This window comes from Xiphias gladius, chromosome 1 (assembly GCF_016859285.1).
Source record: "Xiphias gladius isolate SHS-SW01 ecotype Sanya breed wild chromosome 1, ASM1685928v1, whole genome shotgun sequence".
Taxonomy (NCBI): domain Eukaryota; kingdom Metazoa; phylum Chordata; class Actinopteri; order Istiophoriformes; family Xiphiidae; genus Xiphias; species Xiphias gladius.
This window is the reverse complement of record NC_053400.1, coordinates 30,527,843-30,549,198: the sequence shown is the minus strand read 5'-3', so window position 1 is coordinate 30,549,198 and position 21,356 is coordinate 30,527,843. Positions and strand designations below refer to the sequence as shown.

Sequence of the window (21,356 nt, the reverse complement as noted above, 5' to 3'; positions counted from 1 at the left end):
GAAAATGTATTTGCTGTTGGAATTTAGTTGTATAGAAACGTCTTTTTTCGTAGACAGGACTGATATACTTTAGCTTCAACTTAGCATGACATACCTTTTGTCTCAGTGATTAAAAAGCTGAAGTACTTCATAAGAGTAGCTATAACAATGAAGCGACTTCGTGACAAAGTATAATTAAAACATTTCAGCTCAAACAGCCAGAAATACAACATTTTATTGCTAAAGACTTTATACTGTAAGCAATTAATAACATATAATACAGACCTTTCTGTACAAAAACTATGATGTGCTTATACTTTTTTAAACTACCCAAGAGTATAGAAGAGTTTGTTTCCACCCTTACCAGCTACCACATTAAAATTCTGCTTACATGTTAATGCATCAGCAATAATAAGCCAAGATTATAATTGTACAGTTGGACTGTTTTGCATCATGAGTACTTTAACTTTTCACACTTTTGAATACATTTTGCTGATGAAGTTTTGAATGCAGGACCGTTAACCTATTATTGAGTATTTCTTCTTTGTGGTATTGCTACTTTTACATACTGTAATTTAACAATCTGAACACCTCTTTCTTGACTGGTGTGTCTGTGCATACCTGTGCACTAATTTTTTTTTTTTTTTAATCCTCTCTTGAGGAGACGTGTTGGCCCATGCTGTGCTTTTTAAGGTGACCTCGAGAGTTTCCTTTTAGTTCCCTCTCTCTCGTTCCCCCTCTCTCTCTCTCTCTCTGTCAGTCTCGCTCTTTTCCTTCCTCACATTACCTGCGGGCATAATTGTCGCACGGCGGGCTGGCGAAACAACAGCGGGCCCGAATCCTTCAGGCACAATCGCATGCACCATGCGGCATATGTAGCGCGGAGGAGTCCTCGGACTAAGCAAATGTTGCATTAAAGGCACTCAGCCGTGCCCAAAACACACCCAGCTGTCAGATACACTGATTCTATGATTCTATTTATGTTGTTCAGAAATAAGTGGCTGGGTAGGGCTGTTGACTTTGAAAGGGTCCCCCAGATTAAAACAATACCCCCATTGGTGTGTAACCCATACACACACTGGTTTTATTTACCCAAATTTTGAGCAACAGGTCCTCCAACTGAAACACCAAAATCCCTGATTTGTCACCGGCTTCAAAAATGACCAAGATGCGCATATTCTGATCTAATGTCTCCTATCCGCAAGAAGACAGTGTTTGTCAGTGCGTTCCAAAACTGTGAAAAAAACGATTCAAGATTTCTGATCTTCCACCACTATGGTTAGCGTTTAGTTACATTTAGGCGCAAAATCGCTTGGTTAAGTTTAGAGAACAAGTGTGGTCGTGGTTAAAAGAAACCAATGTTTACTTTTGGTACAGACCGTGGGATTTGTGCAATTGTCTTCCAGGTCAAAAGTCAGATTTGTTGACCCATCCGTCCACCATAACCTCCTGCCCAGGAGGATTTGTGGCTTTCTGTCTGTTTACAGTGAGATTTGTGGATCATCCAGAGTAATGGGATACCGGTTCTGGAAAGAAACTTCTCTGTTGAGGTGGCAGATGTTACAAATGAGCGTCCCTCAAAATCTCAGCACATAAACACCTATATCGCCGCACACCCCTGGGGGTAAAAGATAAAAATAAACATTCTTTTTTGTAATTTGAGTGAACTGATGTAACATTTTCAGGTGGAATACAGACTGAATATTTTGACACGTACTGTATTTCCTTAAGTGTAACATAAGTCAGTTATTGGATTTTCGAGACCTTTCCCTTTTCTTTAAATATTGCGAATTGTCGAGAATGATAAAGGAGATATTCAGACGCGAAACTAGCTCGGTTTCACAGAAGGCTGCAGATATTTTGTGGCGAGGTGTTGTGTGAGCCTGACTGCCTCACTGTGAGCGTAATTAAAATCGGTGAGATGGACAGAGCCTTGACCGGCTCAGTGCAGACCTGTGCTCCATTGTTACTGAAGATTTGCTCTGAACCTCGGAATCCTCTCTGAAGGCCCTATTAGAGCCCTCGCCAGATGCCCATTCTTTCCCATTATAACACGGGCCTCCCATTCAGCCAGCTAACGGACAAGTAGCTCTACCACTTGACCAAATCCAATCCTACATTCCCTCTCTGTCCCTTCTTTACTTCCTTTTTCTCACAGCGCAATCAAACCATCCTCCCCCCCCTCCCACTCCCTACGCCAGCTCTGCTCTCCCATTATGATAATATCCTTCTCCTCCCTCCTCTCGTCCTCCGCTCTCCTCATCCTCAAAGCTAAAACGTCTCTTCAGTGCAAGCGTTTCTCTGTTCCTGCTGCAAAAGCAGAAGAAGCTTTTTTTTTTTCTCTCCTGCTCGTGCCCAGCACTGGGGAATAGGATGGAAGGTTTATTGCTGCTCCACTAGGCTGAATAGAACAAAAGGAGCCTACTTCTGCCTAGCCAGCAGTTTTCTCGGTCCCAGTAACGCTCATTGTCAGCAAGAGGCTCTGTGATGAACTAACTCAAAGCCCAGTCTCTCCACTGCTCTTCCCACCTGAGCCCTCAAAGACCAAAGATGCTCAACCAGCTCCTCCAGCTGCTCTGTTCATCTGCCTGCCCTTTGTCACTCTCCAGAACTGCCTCTTCCCTCCCTGCCTCAGTTTGTAAGCGCATACAGGTTTTTTCTCTTTTAAGGAAACATGCTGTACTGAAGGTGACATGTGGTGGGACTAACCTTTGTGGTAAAAGTTTGGGAATGTTGGGGAGTGAGCAGGGTTCGAAGTTCGATGCATTCAATATTTGCAGCCATGCGAAATTATTTTTTATACCAACAGTTAGTTGAATACGAGCACAAGAAGAACCCTAGTAGAAAATTGTCATCCAGGTGTAACTCTCACCAATCCAGGAGCCACATGTCAAGAAAAAACTGTCTTTTGCAGTTAAATCAGTAAGCTTAACAGTCAGAACCCACCTTTATGGAATATTTTAAAATTCCTATCTCACAGTGATATCTAGCCTGGCTTGCGCTGTACTTCTTTTGTGCATTGCTTTTGGACAAAAGCATCTGGCAAATGAATACATGTAAATGTAGCCCTGATCCAGGACCTTCACATGGTAACGTGTACAGTATGTCACAGTCCTGGATGGATATCAGAGGGAATTTAAAGATTTCACTCACTCTATAATCTCTACTGTCCTGCCGAGCAAAGTGTTCCTGTTATGGGCAGATCTCTGTTTTGTAGTTTTGGATTCCATCATTCTCCGTTAAAAGAAATCTTTTAATTTGATAAACTGACACACAACATCTGATTCTAACATTTTCTATATAATAGCCCTGAAAAACAGGTGGGGTGACATATTGCTAAAACGTAACGATCATTCTGTGCCAAAATTGTACTTGGCAGTTTTTTGGTTTGTTTATCAGCCTTTGGCAGATGATCTGAAAAATTCTTAAAATGAGAAAGAGAAACTGCGTGGTACTATGCCGGTCTGCCGTGGTGAATCGCTGCTCCCTCTGTTTGTGTCTGTTTATTTTATGGTTAAAATTGATCTGCAGAATTTTTGCAAAATTTGTTTTGCCATCAGATGGGATTTGTGTGTGAATGTTGGAGACAGGAAACCTGCTGGCTTCGACCACGAACTCCTGAACCGCCGCTGTGGACTAGGGGTGAGGGATGAGCCGTGCCCTCTCCCCTCAGAAAGAGAAGTATTTTCTCTACAAAAAAAACCGATGCAGTACAGTATAAATGCTGCCTAAGGATGATTCCTTCTATGAATTTCTGTGAATAATGACGGGCTGACCAAAATGCAGAAATCTGCACATCTTAGCCAGAATTACACTCTCTGTTCTGCAAGTTATTCTAGTTTTTCCTCAGTAACTCTTGCTGGTGTGGGACAACCCTTTTGGCAAAGCTGTATATAATTGCATCCTTGTTAATAGGACAGATAACAGTACTGGAAGCCAGTCTTTTAGTAGCATCTCTGCAGACTTGATTATGAATGTTTTTTTCACTGTATATTGAAGTTCTATTAGTTTACTTTTCATCTCAGTGGCGGGAGAACTCCACAAGAAGGTGAAAAACCCACAGCGGACATATTATGACCTTACAAAGTTTCTAGCAAAGCTGTCTATTTACGCATCCAAAGGTCCCAGAGCAACACATTTTTTAAGATTTAAAACATTTTTTTTTTGTTTTTGGCATATTGCCTTTATTTGGCAACCTAGGGAGAGACAGGGAACAGGGAGAGAGAGAGAGAGAGAGAGAAAGAAAGGGGTGTGATGGGAACTGTGGACATCACGTGGTATGGGCCATTAAACCACCAGTAACCCCAGACATGGAGCAAAACTAGGATTCATTCATTGGGAGTCGAATTTCTGTTCACCAGATAAATGTCTAATTTTCAGTCTCCTTTTTAGCTCTGGCTTGGTTTCTGCAAACTCCTGAGAAAAATGATCTGGCTCTTTAGCTGCTAGATGTTCCTCCTTCGTTGCCAGCTAGTTAGTGTCTGTCTTCTGAGTGTCTGTCTGCCGTTTTGTGCGGCGAAGGTAGCGTTAGACCTCCTTGCTGCTGCTGGAAACAGCGTTAATGAGCGCTGACATTGAAATATACAGTAGATGTGCTGTAAAACCAGAACTATCCTGCCAACTTGCTAATTTGAAAAACAAATTGATAACCAGAGCTTTAAGAAAGGCGTTAAATGTCAGTAACTGGTTAGCTGTGCCTCATAAGAAATAAACTTTGGGGAATAATTGGCGGATTAGGCTTGACAGGACAACCTCGCTGATTAAGAAAATGCAGTTTACAGAAGGATTGCGAAGGCATCCGAACTTGGCCGCATATCAGAGGCTCTTACGTGTTAAAGATAGTTTTGACACCAACATTTGCACAGTCGGTTACTGTCTACATTTCTGTGAGGTAGCCCTCGAAAAAACAAAACACATCATTGGGCCGTGCAGCTCGACATCTGCCGAAGAGGCCTACAGGGAAAGAACCCTGAGGGATATGAAGCCCGCAGGAAAAAAACAAAATGACTCTCGCAGCATGACGAAAGGCTCTGCTTGTTCCGTAGAAACCAAAGAGGCAATCTTAGACTCACCCTGGCCCACACTTCCCTGAAACCTTCACTGTGTATGTTTGAATGACAGGATCCCCCTGACACCACAGACAGATCTCCACCAGATCTCCACCTGTCCAGCAGTCTACAGACCCCAGAGACATTCACCAGCCTCTCAGCTGCCTTCCTCCTCCTCCTCCTCATAAAGGCAAAAGCACGAAACAGCTTTCTGGCAGAAAAAAACATCAGAAACCCCAAACATGTCTTTTAACACTGGGGTGGCTAATACCACTGACCATTTTTCAGTTTGATACTGAGTAATGGCAGCACTGTCCTGATATCAAAACTTCTACAGCCTTTAGTTGTACATTATACCCATATAATGACCTTTTTCAGGTGATTTCTTTCACATGATAGCAATGAGCTACATAAAAATAACCAAACTAAAAAAAACAACAAATTGTGTATCATGACCAACATTTTTTTCTGTCATTACATCAGTTTCTCTGTGTACCCGTGTGTGTGATTGAGGATAGAGGAAGGAAAGAGTCTCTGACAATTACAGTATTTGCTCTGGTTCAGTTTTTCAACATTCAGTTGATCACCTGTTAATCAGTACAATGCAGTAATATAAACGTGCAGGAGTGGTGTCTTATAATTTTTCAGCAGTATGGCAGCAACCGAGAGACTAGCTAGCTTTACTACGGTTTTGCGAGAAGGTTGGGGTTTTAACCCCGTCTCTCCTGGGAAGCAAAGTCTCAGGATCATTAAAAGGGGAAAATGCATCTCTGGGGCATGGTTTCCTAAGTAAGTTAGCTTGCCGTCCTTACAAAATCAGCAATTTTAGGGTAACAAATGCATGGAAAGCTATTCCTGAGCTGTGTCTTGGATTTTTTGGGAGAAGCACCCATGTGGATTTGCTTTATTTTACTCTTCTGCACCCTGTAAACCAGTGCTTCCGCCTCCCGTGGCCTGTCCATCACCTGTTGAAGCCGAACGGCATCACCCTCATCCTTGATGGACCTCATCACCAAGGACCCGAGGTGGTCTGCCTCACACCATGCTTTGCTGCTAATGTCACACCGAAAACACTCCAAACTGTGAAAATGAGAATCGATTTCCTCCTGCTCATCACATTCCGTTTATCCGTATACCGCAAGCTGGGTTAAGTTGTGAAAGTTACACCCATCTGCCATCACCCTCCGTGATGAAAACATCTGCTAAATCCAGAGACTCCCATCAAGGATGGTCTTCCTGTGACGACCGGAGCACAGTGCTTCTCAATCAATCCCGATCACATTTTCCAGGTCAGTAACTGAAGGCCTCGGTGCATTTTTCCTTCATAGTATCTGGTTTACCTCTTTCTCCTTCCATCCCACGGACAAGCTCCAGAAGGTTGACCTCCCTACTGAGCAGATAATTGGCTGTCAGCTGCCCTCCATAAAATAGCTGCATGACAGCGGGGGTGAAGAAAAAGGTCAGAATGATATACAGCCAACCCAGCGTTCTCGGGCAGCCCTTCGTTTCCAAAACTTGTCTCTTACAGAAGACGCTAATGCATTTTGATGAAGACCGCTCGTCAACAACTTCTCCCCAAAGCTCTCACCGCACTCTTGAGACCCCTCCACAGCCCGCAATCTCCATCGAAGGGGAAGCAGCCTGCAGCCCTGCCACTGTGGCTCTTTGTTTATTACTCAGCAGTTTCAATCACCATCTCTCCCGGTCTCAGCACATTTCTGTAATACTGTGGGGGGGGGGAAAAAACGGAAGGAGGCATTAGCATTGGCACTGTTCTGCCTATGTCCCACATTATGAAAATAGTTATGTCATCACTGCCGGTAGCTCATTTTGATCCAATGTATGGTCTGCAGCCGTGAGAAAAACGGCCGTTAGACCTTAAAATACGCCTGCTCGATTAGCTCTGCTTTGTCCAGTTTCACTGAAACTAATTTCTACGTGAAACTAATGTCTCTGTGAAAACTATGGACAGAGTGGGTAAGTTTTGTGAGAGCACCACACTGTCATGGGGGGCTTTCATTTCCTTTTCCCGTTTATTTTTGTTCAGAAAATACATACAAGGCATACACCGTAGTTTAGCTGTCTTACCAAATTTGAACACATTTTTATCATACACCAGTCTCCCTCTGCTAACGATAGCTAAGATTTTTTTTTTTTTTTTTAAATGGATGCTCAAATTTGGGGTCTATCAGAACCATGCAGTTGCCATTAGGAAAAAAAAAAAGTGGCTTTGTAAAATGCTGGTTTTGAAAGGATCAGCAAATGAAAAGACAGCCTTTAAATGGTGATGAGGCTCGTTGTTTATATTTTGTGTGGAGAAGCACCAAAACAGATATGTCATTGTTTGGTGGATGTCAGGCTACACTATTCGTTACAAACGGACTGCCTGCCAATAGATTATTCCCCCTCATTAAATATGCTGTAATGCAGGGATACAATAGCTACAACTAAATGCTTCATAAAATAAACGCTCGCCGTGAAGTGGAGTTAATGCCTTTGATGATTATTTCATGAGTCACATCAGGATAACGGTGTTTCTGCTCATTAAGTGATTCCAGGCCTCTCACAGCCCTGAGGAGGCTTCCATCAGTGGAAGAGGCAAAGCTGGAGAGCTCTCATTCTCCTTTTACTCCTTGCTCGACGCAAATGATTCTTCTCCAGCTGATGAGTATCAGCGGCTCTGCCTGCCGCAGCATGATTGAGACGAGCTGTCAGGTCGGTGCCCGGCGCAGCCCGCCGAGTGATGTATTCGTTTAATTTCAGATTGATGACATGCTGCACAAAGACAGCTGGACTGGCCCCAGCCATGGCCGCACTGGCTGGGCGACGCAGACATTGAAATCACCATAGACATATCGTCAACGTGTTACCTGCGGTTCTGGCCATTCAGTGAACATTTAAAATCTGCAGTGACGCGGAATGTACGATCACAGTGCAGTGTGACGTGACATCTCGTCCCAAGCCGCAGTGCTGTGGTCGGTGTGCCTGCGAAAAGCTGCGTGTGAGCTGATCGCCCCCCGCTGACGAATCATACCGTGACATGTGCTATGCCGCGAAAGTGTGGCGTAACCACGGCAATGGTGTGGCTTTCAGGCAGGTTAGGGTGGGACAATCGCCAAGTACACCGCCGTAGTTGCCATGGTACCATAATTGCGGAGATCTGGGAACGCTGCTGCGTTGGTAAAACGAAGTCTGACAGGTCAAGAAACAAACGTCCATATTAGCCAAACACATAATATACCGAAGAGTGAACCAAGGCGAAAAATAAAATGATCCTAAACCTCATGTTGTACACATCCATCAGTTTACAGACCAACTCCTCCATTCACCTTTGACCGACCGTACAGTGCTTACTAACGCTTTGCACACGGCTTCCCTGTGCAATGAGAGATCATGAACAACACTTTGGTTTTACCTTGAAATTAAGGGGTTTAGATAATCTGGCTAAACTGTTGTTTAGACAGGTTTTAAGCAAACCAAACATCCGACCACTGATGTTCTTTTTTTTGGCGATTGTCGCTGCATTCACAGATCTCAGCAATTACTTTGGTGAATACGATGTGTCCTTCTCTTATATCTCATATGCATATCGTGTCTTTGAGCTGCAGGTAAGGACATCAGTTCTAATGTTCACCTGGTCACTATGAAAATTTTGTCTCGATATTTAATCCTACGGTCTGATGTGTTTGGGGTTTTGAGTTCTTCTCAGTTTCATTCGTTTTCCAAACAGGAAAATGGATAAATCTGCTGCTCCACAGCCTTGATTGATATTCTGTGGAGTGGATCCGCTCTCCCTTTGCATAAATATGCATGAGAGCTGTTGAGCTTTAGTACTGAATGGGCTTGATCCCGGTGTGTGTTTTTGTGTGTGTGTGTGTGTGTGTGTGTGTGTGTGTGTGTGCACTTTTTGTGCCTGGATATATTGGGATAGGCGAAGTTCTAGCTAGGTTCAGGTTGCGTATTAGAGAGCCGTGTTTGCCACGTACGGTATATTTTGTGTGTGTGTGTGTGTGTGTGTGAGGGCCCAGGGGTTCCAGTATTGGGGTCATTTGCAGCTGCAGGGAAGCTGAAATGTCATGACTGGTCGCCTGCGGCTCTCGGGCCGCGGCTGCGGCCGGCTGGCCCTTGGTTCGATGAGGGTGGAGAGTGGAGCGCACATGGTGCCGAGACGAGCTGCGGGTCGAACGCCTTAAACGTGAGGATAGTGGGTGAAACTGAGACGGAAATATCTTCCTTTTTTCCGATTGCTTGGACAAACTCACAGGAATCTTATTACACAAAGCTTCCACTGAGCAATCCCCTCAGTAGTTGTTTGCCAAAGCATCAACTCACTGTCCTTCAGATGTACACATTAGGTTATTATGTTTATTAGCCCGGGTAATGAAATAGCAGTGTGTATATTCAGAGGTTAGGGTGATGGTGGCCTTTTTAATGAATATCTGATAAGCAAATTGTAGCAGTCTGCCAATTTGATTGTGGTTTTTACCAGACCACAGCTACCGAGAGATTGTCTGTGAGACTTAATGACATTTCATTTTCATGGTTTAATAACTAATTTTTTGTTAACACAAACAGCAGTGAAACCCCAGGATGATGATGGGTATTTGGATGGTGTCCAAAAACTTGGTCCAGCTTTACACAAAATTCTGTATCAATATTCATGATCCCCACAGGATAATTCTCCTGGATGATTCCACCTTGGATGCTCTATGAACTTTAATTTAGTGCTGCCTTCAGGTCATAGTGTCAGTTTCTTTTTTATACAAGACATCTTTTAATCCGTGAACGTTTAACATATTTGCTTCACAGATGGCTTAAACCATTGATCGATTATTCAGATAGGGGGATTACTTTTCGAGAAATCAATTAGTCGACTAATTGTTTCAGCACTAGATCAATGATGTTCTAAAAGACACTTCAGAAACTTTCCCATTCATTCTGGAATGAAAATATACTTTAAAATTTATATTCAGAAAGTATTCAGGCCCCTTTCACTTTTTGCACACTTTATTATGTTGCAGATTTAATTTAGATGGATACAATTGACCATCAATCTAGCCAATATATACATAATCTCTAAGGTCTAGAAAATATTTCACTAACCTGCTTTGTACAAGACCTTGTACCCGTAATGTTTTAGTCCCGAGTGTTTTCCATAAGTTTAGACATTTATTTACCCTGAACCGAGACCTTGTCCAGCAGACCGAGGGGTTTTCTTGCCCTTGACCTCCTCTCTTCCTCTGCAGTTACTTTGAGCTGGAGAGCAGCGGGGTGAGAGAGGAGATCCGCTACCACTACCGCTTCAAAGGCAAGCCGCGCTCCGAGTCCTTCCCTTACCGCCTCGCCGATGGACAGTGGCACAAGATCGCCCTCACCATCAGCGCCTCCCACCTACTGCTTCACGTCGACTGTAACAGGTAACACACACACACACACACGAAACACCTTGATAAATTCGTCACAAGTGGCTGTGCCGATCTATTTTTACCGTGCTCTTCTGAAGTGACAAATCTAGTGAGCTGTCTTTGTTTATCAAGGTAAATATTTGTTTGCTACCGTCTCAGTGTGGATGACAGCCTCTTAAATGACAATAAAACATCCACAGACAAATTAATACACACAGTGTCAGAGAGAGGCTGTATCTTTTATATAGCCTAGAGGACGTGCGTTCGGCTTACACCGTTCCATAATGAAGTGGAAGGTAACAATGATATAATTGCCTCATCGATTGGGCAATAAAAATCCTTCTCTAAAGGAGCACTCGGTCAGAGCTAATCCATAAACATGCGACTCAGCTGCGACAGTCCTTCTCAACCCTCACTCTGCCTTCTGAGCCAGGAAGGCATCTCTTGTCCTTTTCGTAATCTAGTTTTTTTGTGGGCAGACACACTGTGAACGAGCTGCGAAAATTTGCGTAGAGGCAGTGCTCTGTCACCTCTCGTGCATTAAAAATTTTACGGTACGGGGCGGCGTTGCGTTGCGTTGCCTTGTGCCGTTGTACTGATTCTGCCCAGACACCTGTTATTCCCGTCAGGCCGGTGGTTTGTCCATTAATTATCACTGCGGTGGCCGTCTGTCAGATGAGACTGTAGTGAAGATAAAAGAGGGCATCAGAGAGTTATTAGGGAGAAAAGATCAGAACATAATGGGATAAAACTGGAATGGTACATACATTTGCCTACATCCAGTTCTTCAGGGGAGCGCTGAGTTAATTGAGAGTGAGTTACATTGAAGGGGGTGGTTTAATGCATTTATCATCTGATGGTGACTGTGAGTGTAATGAAACTGAAGGCTGATACTATTTGAGGGGGAGTTTGCACTGACTCTGTTTTTAAATTCTGCCTTAAAACACATTTATTGAATCACTCCCATGTAGGACCGATACTGTATCTTGTTGCCTGCGTAATACCATCCTGCAATATTACCTCCAGACATATTGCTACTATTTTAGTTTTGTCTTTCATTTCTGCATGTATTATTTTCATTTTTTTTGTCGCTGAATTATTGTTGCTTTTTTTTCTTTGTTTTTCTTTGGTTTTGTGTTGTTTTACTCACTTCATGTTGTTGTCAGTACTGCACATAACGGGGACCGTATCAGACTGCTATATCAGCCACTCAGCCCTTATCCACGACAGTAGCACTGTGGATCAGGGTTCAGCAGCGAGCGTACGAAGCACAGCTTGCACCAAGACAGTAGTTAAACCAACATCACACATTCCCAGACTACATTTTTGAACTTGTGCCCTCTGATAAAACACAGCTGACCACAATCATAATGCTAAAATATCAGCACCTTTTTAATAAATACCAGTAAAACACTCCCCCAATTTGTCGGCTTGCCGTCTTTAAACTTCTCCTCGCTAATAAAGCACTGCCTTTAACATTCAGAATTATTAAAAAAAAACAAAACAAAAAAAACAGCAGCTGGTAAACAAATTAAAGCTTGACTTACCAGTTTGCTGTGATGTGAGAAGAACAGATGACAAAGAGCATAAACGATCCCCAAAACCTCAACAGCATTAAATCTGTACGTAGCAAAAACTCCAAAGCTTCACAAACAACATCCACAAAGAACAGTGAGTCTTAAAACTTTCCCCAGATGTGTTTCATCAGAATAAAAATCCACAGCCTGGGTGTCTTCTTTGCAGTTTTTGGTGCATGAGTGTGGGGGACAGTAAGGACGTACAGGCTTAATAGTGATAGGCCGAGGAAAATATGAATGTGAGACAAAATAACATTACCTGCGGGGATATACTTTATGGCCCAGCCTGATGTTCTTAAAGGACCCTATATGTCCTTATTGCGCTTTATCTTACCTTTCACTGTAAAAGACTTTGTACTCCTCACCGGTAAAGCGCTATGCATATAAAAAATGTTATTTTTTGATATAAGTGTGGGGAAATCTGTAAATAATACTAATAAAAACTATCCCTGCCCTGCTGTTCGGTCTTTTAATATTTAGTATCTGATACCCACGTGTGATGTACTTAGTTGGAGAACGTTTGACTTTTCAGATGCAGTTTTCAACCAACAGTAGCACTTCAGAGGTGTGTTACACCTGAGAAATGTTGCTCAAATTGACATAAAACAGCAGTTTTAGTTTTAACCAGGTCATTCACGAATGCATGCTATCAGTTTTGGGTATCGTTAAATGCTCGTTTTTAATGTGTTGCACAGCAGTTCATTTGCTTGTTTCCAATTGACAAGACATAGAGAGAGGACTTGAAGAGTTTTATGCTGAGCTGCTCTGTGAAGCTTTTCTTTGAGCATCAAAGTGAGACAGGTGAGGGTGTGAACTTCATCGGGATTTGCAGAGTTCCCTTCGCAAGAGATGTACTGTGTCGGATGGAAAGGTCAACCACTCCATCTGTAGCCGCTCTCTGCTCTGATCACGCGTTTACCCGTCTGCGTTTCACCATGAACTGCAGCAGCACCAGCTGACACCACCTGTTCGCAAATCAGCTTTCACATTGGCTTCAAAGTAGCAATCGCAGCTCACAATACCTGTCATCTGAGCAGCAACAAAGCGGCCAGACTGTTTATCTACAGTGTTTACGGTGTCTGGCACTGTCCACCCGGCTCTTCTGCTTTCGACAAGGGCAACGACCTCTGCATCATCGTCTCAGCGTGACCTGTGCTGGGTATTTACAGGAACCCGGGAAGCTTATGCGCAATTGATGCAAAAGGTCTCTCAAATATTCTAGGTTCGACCGCCTAAAGTGCTGAAATGAAAATCCATTGCTGTCATCTGATACCGACTTTTTCAGACTTGTGCATGTTTTTCATCGTTAATTCTACAGCGATGAAGCTTGTAATTAGATGCTTTTGTACAGCTGATAAACAGTGCGGTGAGCAGAATATGTCCGGAATTACCAGAGGTCACTAATGAGGACAGTTTATGAGAACTGGATTTAAGTAAGTTACAGAGATTGGTTTGCATATTGATTATGCAGATGGTTTCAGTGTGACTTGTCTGTATTTTAGTCAAAAAAATAAAAAAGGTTTTTTGTAGAGGACCATTGCTGATGAAGTCATCCGACACAAAAAATTTGAAATAGAAATCCAATGGTTTTCCCTTAGTTTTTCTTTCACACTACTTTGACAGGAACCAAGTAAATTTAGATTTTTGTCAACTTTGCTCAAGGAAAAAAAAAAAAGAAAAACAGAAAAGAAAAAAACAAAAACTCATATCCCTGCTAACATGATCATCTCAGTCCTCTTAAGTGTTGGGAATGATTTTTCCATTATAGAAAATTTGTGGACCCATTAGCCTTGAAATTTAGAATAATGATTGTGCACCAATTGATTTGTGCACCAAACAGCAATTTACTGATTTCAGGACCCATTAAATGGTTTTAAGCATCCGTAAATGGGAGCGAGTGCAGTTTATGTCCACGTCTCCAGGTGAACTTTTACCTCGTAATTTCTTTGGCCTTCACAGCTCTTGCTTTATTGATGCCTGTCTCACACCCAAACTCTGGAACACACAGAAAGATGTTGGGCCCTCTGGGCTCATTTTTAAATGCAAAGTAAACAAGGTGGTTACAATGTAAAGACTGACAGGCTGACAATACCCCACTAGTCAATATTATTATATTGAAGGAATAATTTGACTTTTTGGGAAATATGCTTATTCGCCCTCTTGCCACGCGAGAAGGTCGATACCGCTCCTACATCTGCCTGCTCGATACGAAGCTGGGGCCAGGCGTCTCTTAGCTTAGCATAACAACTCAAAACAAAGACAAAGAGCTAGCCTGTTTCAGCTGCCAGGCCGTCTTGACTTGCAGGCTCGTTCAAGCCAATTTTGTTTGGTATTTCCGGCAGCTTCAATGTGTAGAAGAAAATGTTTGAGCAATCGAAAACATCTTTCCAAAGAAACCTACAAAACCAAACGAGAACACAGACCAGGATTCGGTACAGCTATGATCGAGGTCTGTGAACTCACTTTTTCTCAACTGGAAAAACTTTTACCCACACACGTCAGTCCCCAAGCCACATGCATCTCTAGTTTGGAGGTTACCAAAGGGCATTCTGGGAAATGAATACATCACTCCCCAATGTCACAATTCATTCTCCTGCTTTTGCTGCTATTAACAGCTTTGAAAGAGTCATTCCAGACACAGTAATGAATGAAGTCACTAACGGTTTAAATGTCTTTGACCCATGTTGCTCATCACCATCATCATTATTGAATGAATCGAATGTTCCCTTTATCCCCCATCTATATTTTACAAGTTGCACCTGTCAGTAAAATAGAATTGCTAATCAGGACTTTATTCTTTAAAGACAGCCCTTCATTTATAAAGTCTGATAGGTCTTCAGAGTCTATAGTTTTTTGTCTTTGTATTTTCCATGAATACTTTTTAAAATTTACAGAAAAAAAAAAATAGGTCACATGAATTACTGTAAATGAACAGTTTTTTTTTTTTTTTTTTAACATTTCTACTGTGTTTTGGAGGCAAAGTAATCAATTATTCAACACATTCCATATAAAATACTAATTACTATTTTTAATCGGATAAACTATTGCTGTCACAGTAACAGGATTTCAGATTTGTTGCTGAATGCAAACAAGAAACAGCAACATTATCCTCAACTTGACTGACTTGGTCTGTTTTGCTATCCACGCCGCACCCGCCTGTATTGTCGACGCTGTTGGTTACAAGGAGTAAATCCCCGGCTTTCTGCAGGGCAACGGCTTAAATTCGTACCTGTCATTTTGTTTGACCGCAGCGCGCGAGTCAGTGTGTCTAAGTGAAGGACTTCTACCCTTGGGTTAGGATTTGGGATTAATCTGAAGGTGGATCAGAAACTGGAGAGAGTTCACAGAAATTTCCCCCGTGTCTGTTTCCACATCTGTCCCTGTCAGAGAGCGATGCAGGGAAAAAACAGCAGAGAGGTAAAGACGTGGGCGAGAGGGCTGAGGGAGCACAGAGAGGCAGTGTCGCCTTCAGATGGGATGCGGCTTGTCAATTAACATGGCAGCTTCGTAAAGAGGAAAAGTATTCCTCTCTGCACCAACATGTTATCTCCACATTATAATATGGTAATTCATTGATTACCAATACCATCAACATTGCTACTAATAAGAATGCCAATGCTAATAATAACCATAGAACAACGTAATGGCATTACAAAGTTAAAAATGCTAAATATAGTACATTAAAGTATCTATCCAGAAACAAACCATTTTAAAATGATTCACAAAATTTGTAAAAGAACCAAAAGCTCACAACAAAGATGATAATAGCAAAAAGGCAGAATCCCAGGCTATCTTCAACCCAGTCTCCTAGAAAATTACCTTTCTACAGAACTAAGCTGCAATAGCAAACACGTTTTTGATTATGTTCAGAGGCAGCGTACTGTAATTAATGAATTAATGAAGCCTTACATTTATTAACAGCAGCGGAGTTGCTAAGAGGTTGGATATTTTGGCAGAAAACGAATACGAAGTATGTGAACATTTTGCAGATACACTCAGTATCAACGTACTTTCGACTTGCCAAAAGCGAATTAACAACATATCCTCATAACGTTTATCGAAAATTTAATCCGGTCGGAATTACACGTTCTAAAAAATGTATTAGGTGTTGCAGTTTAGTTGTATAGAAACATAATATCTAGGAGACGAGGCTTCGGAATAACAATGTTCAGACAATAAATATTTAGGTGACAAAACAGTTTCAATTAAAGGTCAATTCAGTAGCTGTTAGGAACTTTCAACCACATAACATGTTCTCCATCAGCAAATAGTTTCCTCAGCTGTCACTGAATCGTAGCTGCTCAAATTTCCACTTTCTTTGATCACTTTATGGACAAAATGTAATTCAGAATGTACATCAGCAATTAGGTACAACACCTTGAGCTCTGGGAACTCACTTGCCTTTTTTTTTTTCTGGTATGTTTACAAACCAGACAATTAGGTAATCAGATTGGTAATGGTTAGATAAATTGATAATGAATAATAGTTGCAGCCTTACTTAGGAAATCAGTTTATACACTACTGCATCAGTTATCGTTCCGACGTTGGAGATGTACTGGGGCTGGAGTAAAAATCCAAAGATTTTTCATCCTGAGTCCTATTGTTGTAGATCAGACCGTTGTCCCATCAGTTCAGCTAGATGGATTCTCTGCTGTTCATCTTGCTGGTCCTGTGCATGACGACTCGCAACACAAGCCTCCACCATGTCCTCTTAACGACCAAATAAATCCTCTGGCACCTCCCTTCCATCATGTGCATAATTTTCCACTTTTGTGGGCTGCTGTCCCAAAGTAATGAGTAAAAAAAAAAAAAAAAAAAAAATCTAGACTCAAGCATGAAATGTTTGTCTCAGAGCTGTAGACTTAAAAAAACCAACAAAAGAGATATATTTGAGTTTGTTGAGACCTCACTCTCTAAAGACAGTAAAAACATTCAGATCTATGTATTGAAAAGACATGGTCTATGTACGAAGCACTAGTTAGTAGAGGCCTGAAAGACTTACAGGTGACTTGCAATTTGTTTATGAAGACTTGTGACTGAACTTGGACTCGCCCTCAAGGACTTTGAAACAGCTGCGGTTGAACCAAGGTTGAAGGATGACACTCAAGACGACAGGAAGTGAGTCCATGGATCACTGCCTCTGTTTTCCACTCTGATCACCGCCTCGTAGTTGCTCAGTAGTAACGTGAAAGTGATTGTTAAACTCGGGAATCCACATTGCTCAGGGAGGAGCCAGTGTTGATGCTGCTTAACCTCATCAATAGTTTCCTAATTTGACAGAGACGCGTCTGGTCTCCTGGACGGCTCCGGCTTCTCATCTTATCTGGCAGTATTCAGTCTGTGTTGGTAATTATGCTTCTTCTGCTCATTGATTAATGTGGTTTGCCTCAAAGCTCATCAGCTCAGCTTATTCATGGGCACAACATCTCTATTTGCTGTCACCCTAATAAATGATCGCGATCCGTTACATGGTTGTATCATGATGACAAATGTCCCCAAATTTATGTTATCATAAGTCTGGCAAAGCTGAGCTCACTTTATTTAAATCTTATAAAGTACAGCAGTCTCTTGGTTTCTTCACTCCAACTTTAAGCACTGGGATGGAAGATATAGAAACACCTTGTAAAGGTCACCAGTCAAAGGAGGATTCATGTATGAACATGCAAACCCGAAAAAAAAAAAAAAAAAGGTAATCTAGACTCAAGCATGAAATGTTTGTCTCAGAGCTGTAGACTTAAAAAAACCAACAAAAGAGATATATTTGAGTTTGTTGAGACCTCACTCTCTAAAGACAGTAAAAACATTCAGATCTATGTATTGAAAAGACATGGTCTATGTACGAAGCACTAGTTAGTAGAGGCCTGAAAGACTTGCAGGTGACTTGCAATTTGTTTATGAAGACTTGTGACTGAACATGGACTCGCCCTCAAGGACTTTGAAACAGCTGCGGTTGAACCAAGGTTGAAGGATGACACTCAAGACGACAGGAAGTGAGTCCATGGATCACTGCCTCTGTTTTCCACTCTGATCACCGCCTCGTAGTTGCTCAGTAGTAACGTGAAAGTGATTGTTAAACTCGGGAATCCACATTGCTCAGGGAGGAGCCAGTGTTGATGCTGCTTAACCTCATCAATAGTTTCCTAATTTGACAGAGACGCGTCTGGTCTCCTGGACGGCTCCGGCTTCTCATCTTATCTGGCAGTATTCAGTCTGTGTTGGTAATTATGCTTCTTCTGCTCATTGATTAATGTGGTTTGCCTCAAAGCTCATCAGCTCAGCTTATTCATGGGCACAACATCTCTATTTGCTGTCACCCTAATAAATGATCGCGATCCGTTACATGGTTGTATCATGATGACAAATGTCCCCAAATTTATGTTATCATAAGTCTGGCAAAGCTGAGCTCACTTTATTTAAATCTTATAAAGTACAGCAGTCTCTTGGTTTCTTCACTCCAACTGTAAGCACTGGGATGGAAGATATAGAAACACCTTGTAAAGGTCACCAGTCAAAGGAGGATTCATGTATGAACATGCAAACCCGAAAAAAAAAAAAAAGTATGAATCCATCTTGATGTGAGGCGACAGCGGTATTAATTAACAAGTCAGGTTCGGATGATACAGTAAACTTAAAAGCTCCACAGACCGTAACATCTAATTATTAAATTAGGTCTTGAATAACAGTTTTTAGAGGCAAACATAAAAAATATCTCCTGGCCAGTGGGAATGTTCATTGCACTGATAAAACTCCATGAAAAACAACAGTGAGCTCTCTAGTTCAAAACATCAGTAGAGTAGCTGAACTTGAGGTTCTTTCATTTATGCAAAAAGTATCTTAGTTGCTAGTGAGATTCTTGAATATTTAGAGATGATTTCTTGCAAAAGCTCGGCACGGAGCTACTTCATTACCCCAAGCAAATACGTCGATCACAGGGATTCGAGTTTCGCTTTTGCACATCCTGGTGTGACCGTGCTCTGGGGTCACAATACCTGGGCTTTGTTTTTTTTCCATTTGTCCACAAATAAATTCTGACCGACAGTCAAAGTCACTGACATCCAGACCAAAAACTGCGCTTCTCTCTGCCTGCGCCTCTGTGGGAGAAACGTTATGACTCACCTGTCTATATGCGATATGAATTTCCTGTTTTGCTTCAGCGGTATTTCAGGTGCATATCACTGACCTGCGGAGACACTGAGGAATAATGACACACATTGAAATACAAAATGTTGTTGCATTCAGATGAGTTCTCACTCCACACATCTGAATGCAACATTGGCTGCAATGTGTTCCCTGATGCAGAGTCAATGACTCCTTCAGCCTTCTGCCTCCTCCACCCGTCACTTTCAGATGCATTTCATGGGAGCACCTTCAGTTACTGCAGGTCATTTCTCTTCCACTCACACATTTTCACTGATATTACCTGTGGAAGTGCCACTGTGGAGCCTAGACAAGGTCAGATGCTTACATAACTGTAGTATGTAATTGCAATCTCCAAATTTTCCTAATTGAATTAGTGGCAGACACCCAGTTCATATGCCCTTGTCACACACTTAGAGCCAGATCTTTGTTTTGGACCTGAATGGCTAATCGCAGTAATGACATTGGCTGTGCTTGTCGCTTACAACCGCACGGTTGTCCCCTGCTCGCAGAAGGTCATTTCCTGTGCAGACTGGCTGGTGTCTCTCAGGGGGCCTCAGCTGCTCTCAGCACCGTTCAGTCCCTGCTGCCAGCTCCTCCGCCTCTCATGTGCGGCTTCTTATTCGGCGCCCGGTTTAGCCGGGGCCCTGCTACACGTGTATTCTTTAGATGTGATATGAAAGCCAACCTTCAAGCAGGCTTGAGTTGAAAGTAGCGGGTTTCTCCTCGTTGGCTCCCTCTTTGGGGATAAAGCACCGAAATGGGCTCCAAATAAAAGCAACCCCCTCTCAAGATCTACTTAACCCCCTCTTTACGTTTTTTGCTCTCTGCCTGCTACCTCTTTCTCCCTCAGTGGACTGCAAACAGGAATTAGTTTTTCACCAAGACTAAAAGCCTAAAGCCCCACCAGCACCCTCAGCACAGAAATACTCAGCAGATTGAACAGCATACTTAAGATTTTGCTCTACTCAGAGCCTTAATAGCAGTATAGCTCTAATATACATTTATAGTGCCAGCGGAAAGGTCGCAGGGTCATGTAAATCAAACCATTCACCACCTCAGGCACTTTTAATGTGCTCGGCAAACTTTGTAATCTGCTAATTGGACATCTAGTGTATAAAGCTGACATTTTGGCCTGACAGTGGCACTGGCCTGACAGAAAAGCTCATAAAACATTCAAAATGGAAAAGGTTCATCCTCTGCGGGGCGTGTAAATCTGTAAAACACAAATTTGTTAATCAATATCTTTCTATTTGCTGAATTTTTGGAAATTTGTAATTTTTTGAACAGGCTAACAGACTGACATCACCATGGATTAACCAGACAACATGTCAGACAAAAACAGTTGGGTAGGGGTGGTAGGGGGGAACCACTTAAACCAAGGTTACTAGTTTCCCCCGAGCTTTAACTTGCGTGTATGTGTTTCCCAGGGAATGGAGTTCCTCAGTTGTCATGGAGACCGCTCTGGACAAAATGGCATCCGGTTATTTAGCTCATCCATAGGTCATGCTTTTGCCCTGATTAGTGAACAGCCACATTCTCTCAGGCAGAAAACATCCAACAGAGATGATGCATTTCATAAACACACAACATAATGTATGTGTTTACAAGATCATTACCGAATCAGAAAAGGGATGCAGGGGTTATTATTATAGAGTTTCTCGTCTTTTGTCTTGGTGTCTCAGTCCCTCAGTATGTTGTCTGTCTCTAATCTGAAGTAGAATTATGCAATTATTTTTAGAGACAGTCCCCGACAAGGAGGAAGAAAAAGCAGGAGTATTAGAAAAAAAGGTCTGAGAAACCAGTGAGGGAAAATAAGGAAAGAGCTCAGTCTAGTTCCGTTAATTTGGCTGAGTATTTTCAGCAAAAATGACAAACACGAGATTGCTCTGCACGTGTGTTGTTGTGTGGATATGTGACAGAGAAGGGTCTTTTTTTTGTTTGTTTTAAAAATCGAATCGTTTCCTTTACTGCATTTTGCAGCAATATTTTACGCATACATATGTTTTTGCTAATTCTAGATTGTTTTTCTTAAATTGTACACGTACAATACACTTTGTCGGTATTGTACCTTGTCAGAATTGTTCGAAATTCAGAGCATATCAACAAAGCTAATTTGAAATTTAGAGAGGTAATTTTTCTGTTATACATCCCCAAGACATTTTGAAGAGATACGCATTAACAACAAACTGCTACGAAAAAATGAAACA

At 42.1% G+C, this 21,356-nt stretch overlaps 1 protein-coding gene across 1 annotated transcript in view; it reads left to right on the top strand.

The window, feature by feature from the left end:
- LOC120795795 (protein kinase C-binding protein NELL1-like) overlaps positions 1-21,356 on the top strand; it is a 240,812-nt gene that overhangs the window by 35,074 nt on the left and 184,382 nt on the right. Inside the window, exon 4 of the mRNA XM_040137971.1 lies at positions 10,274-10,444. Coding sequence (XP_039993905.1) covers positions 10,274-10,444 — 171 coding nt within the window. The remainder of the gene's footprint in view (positions 1-10,273; positions 10,445-21,356) is intronic.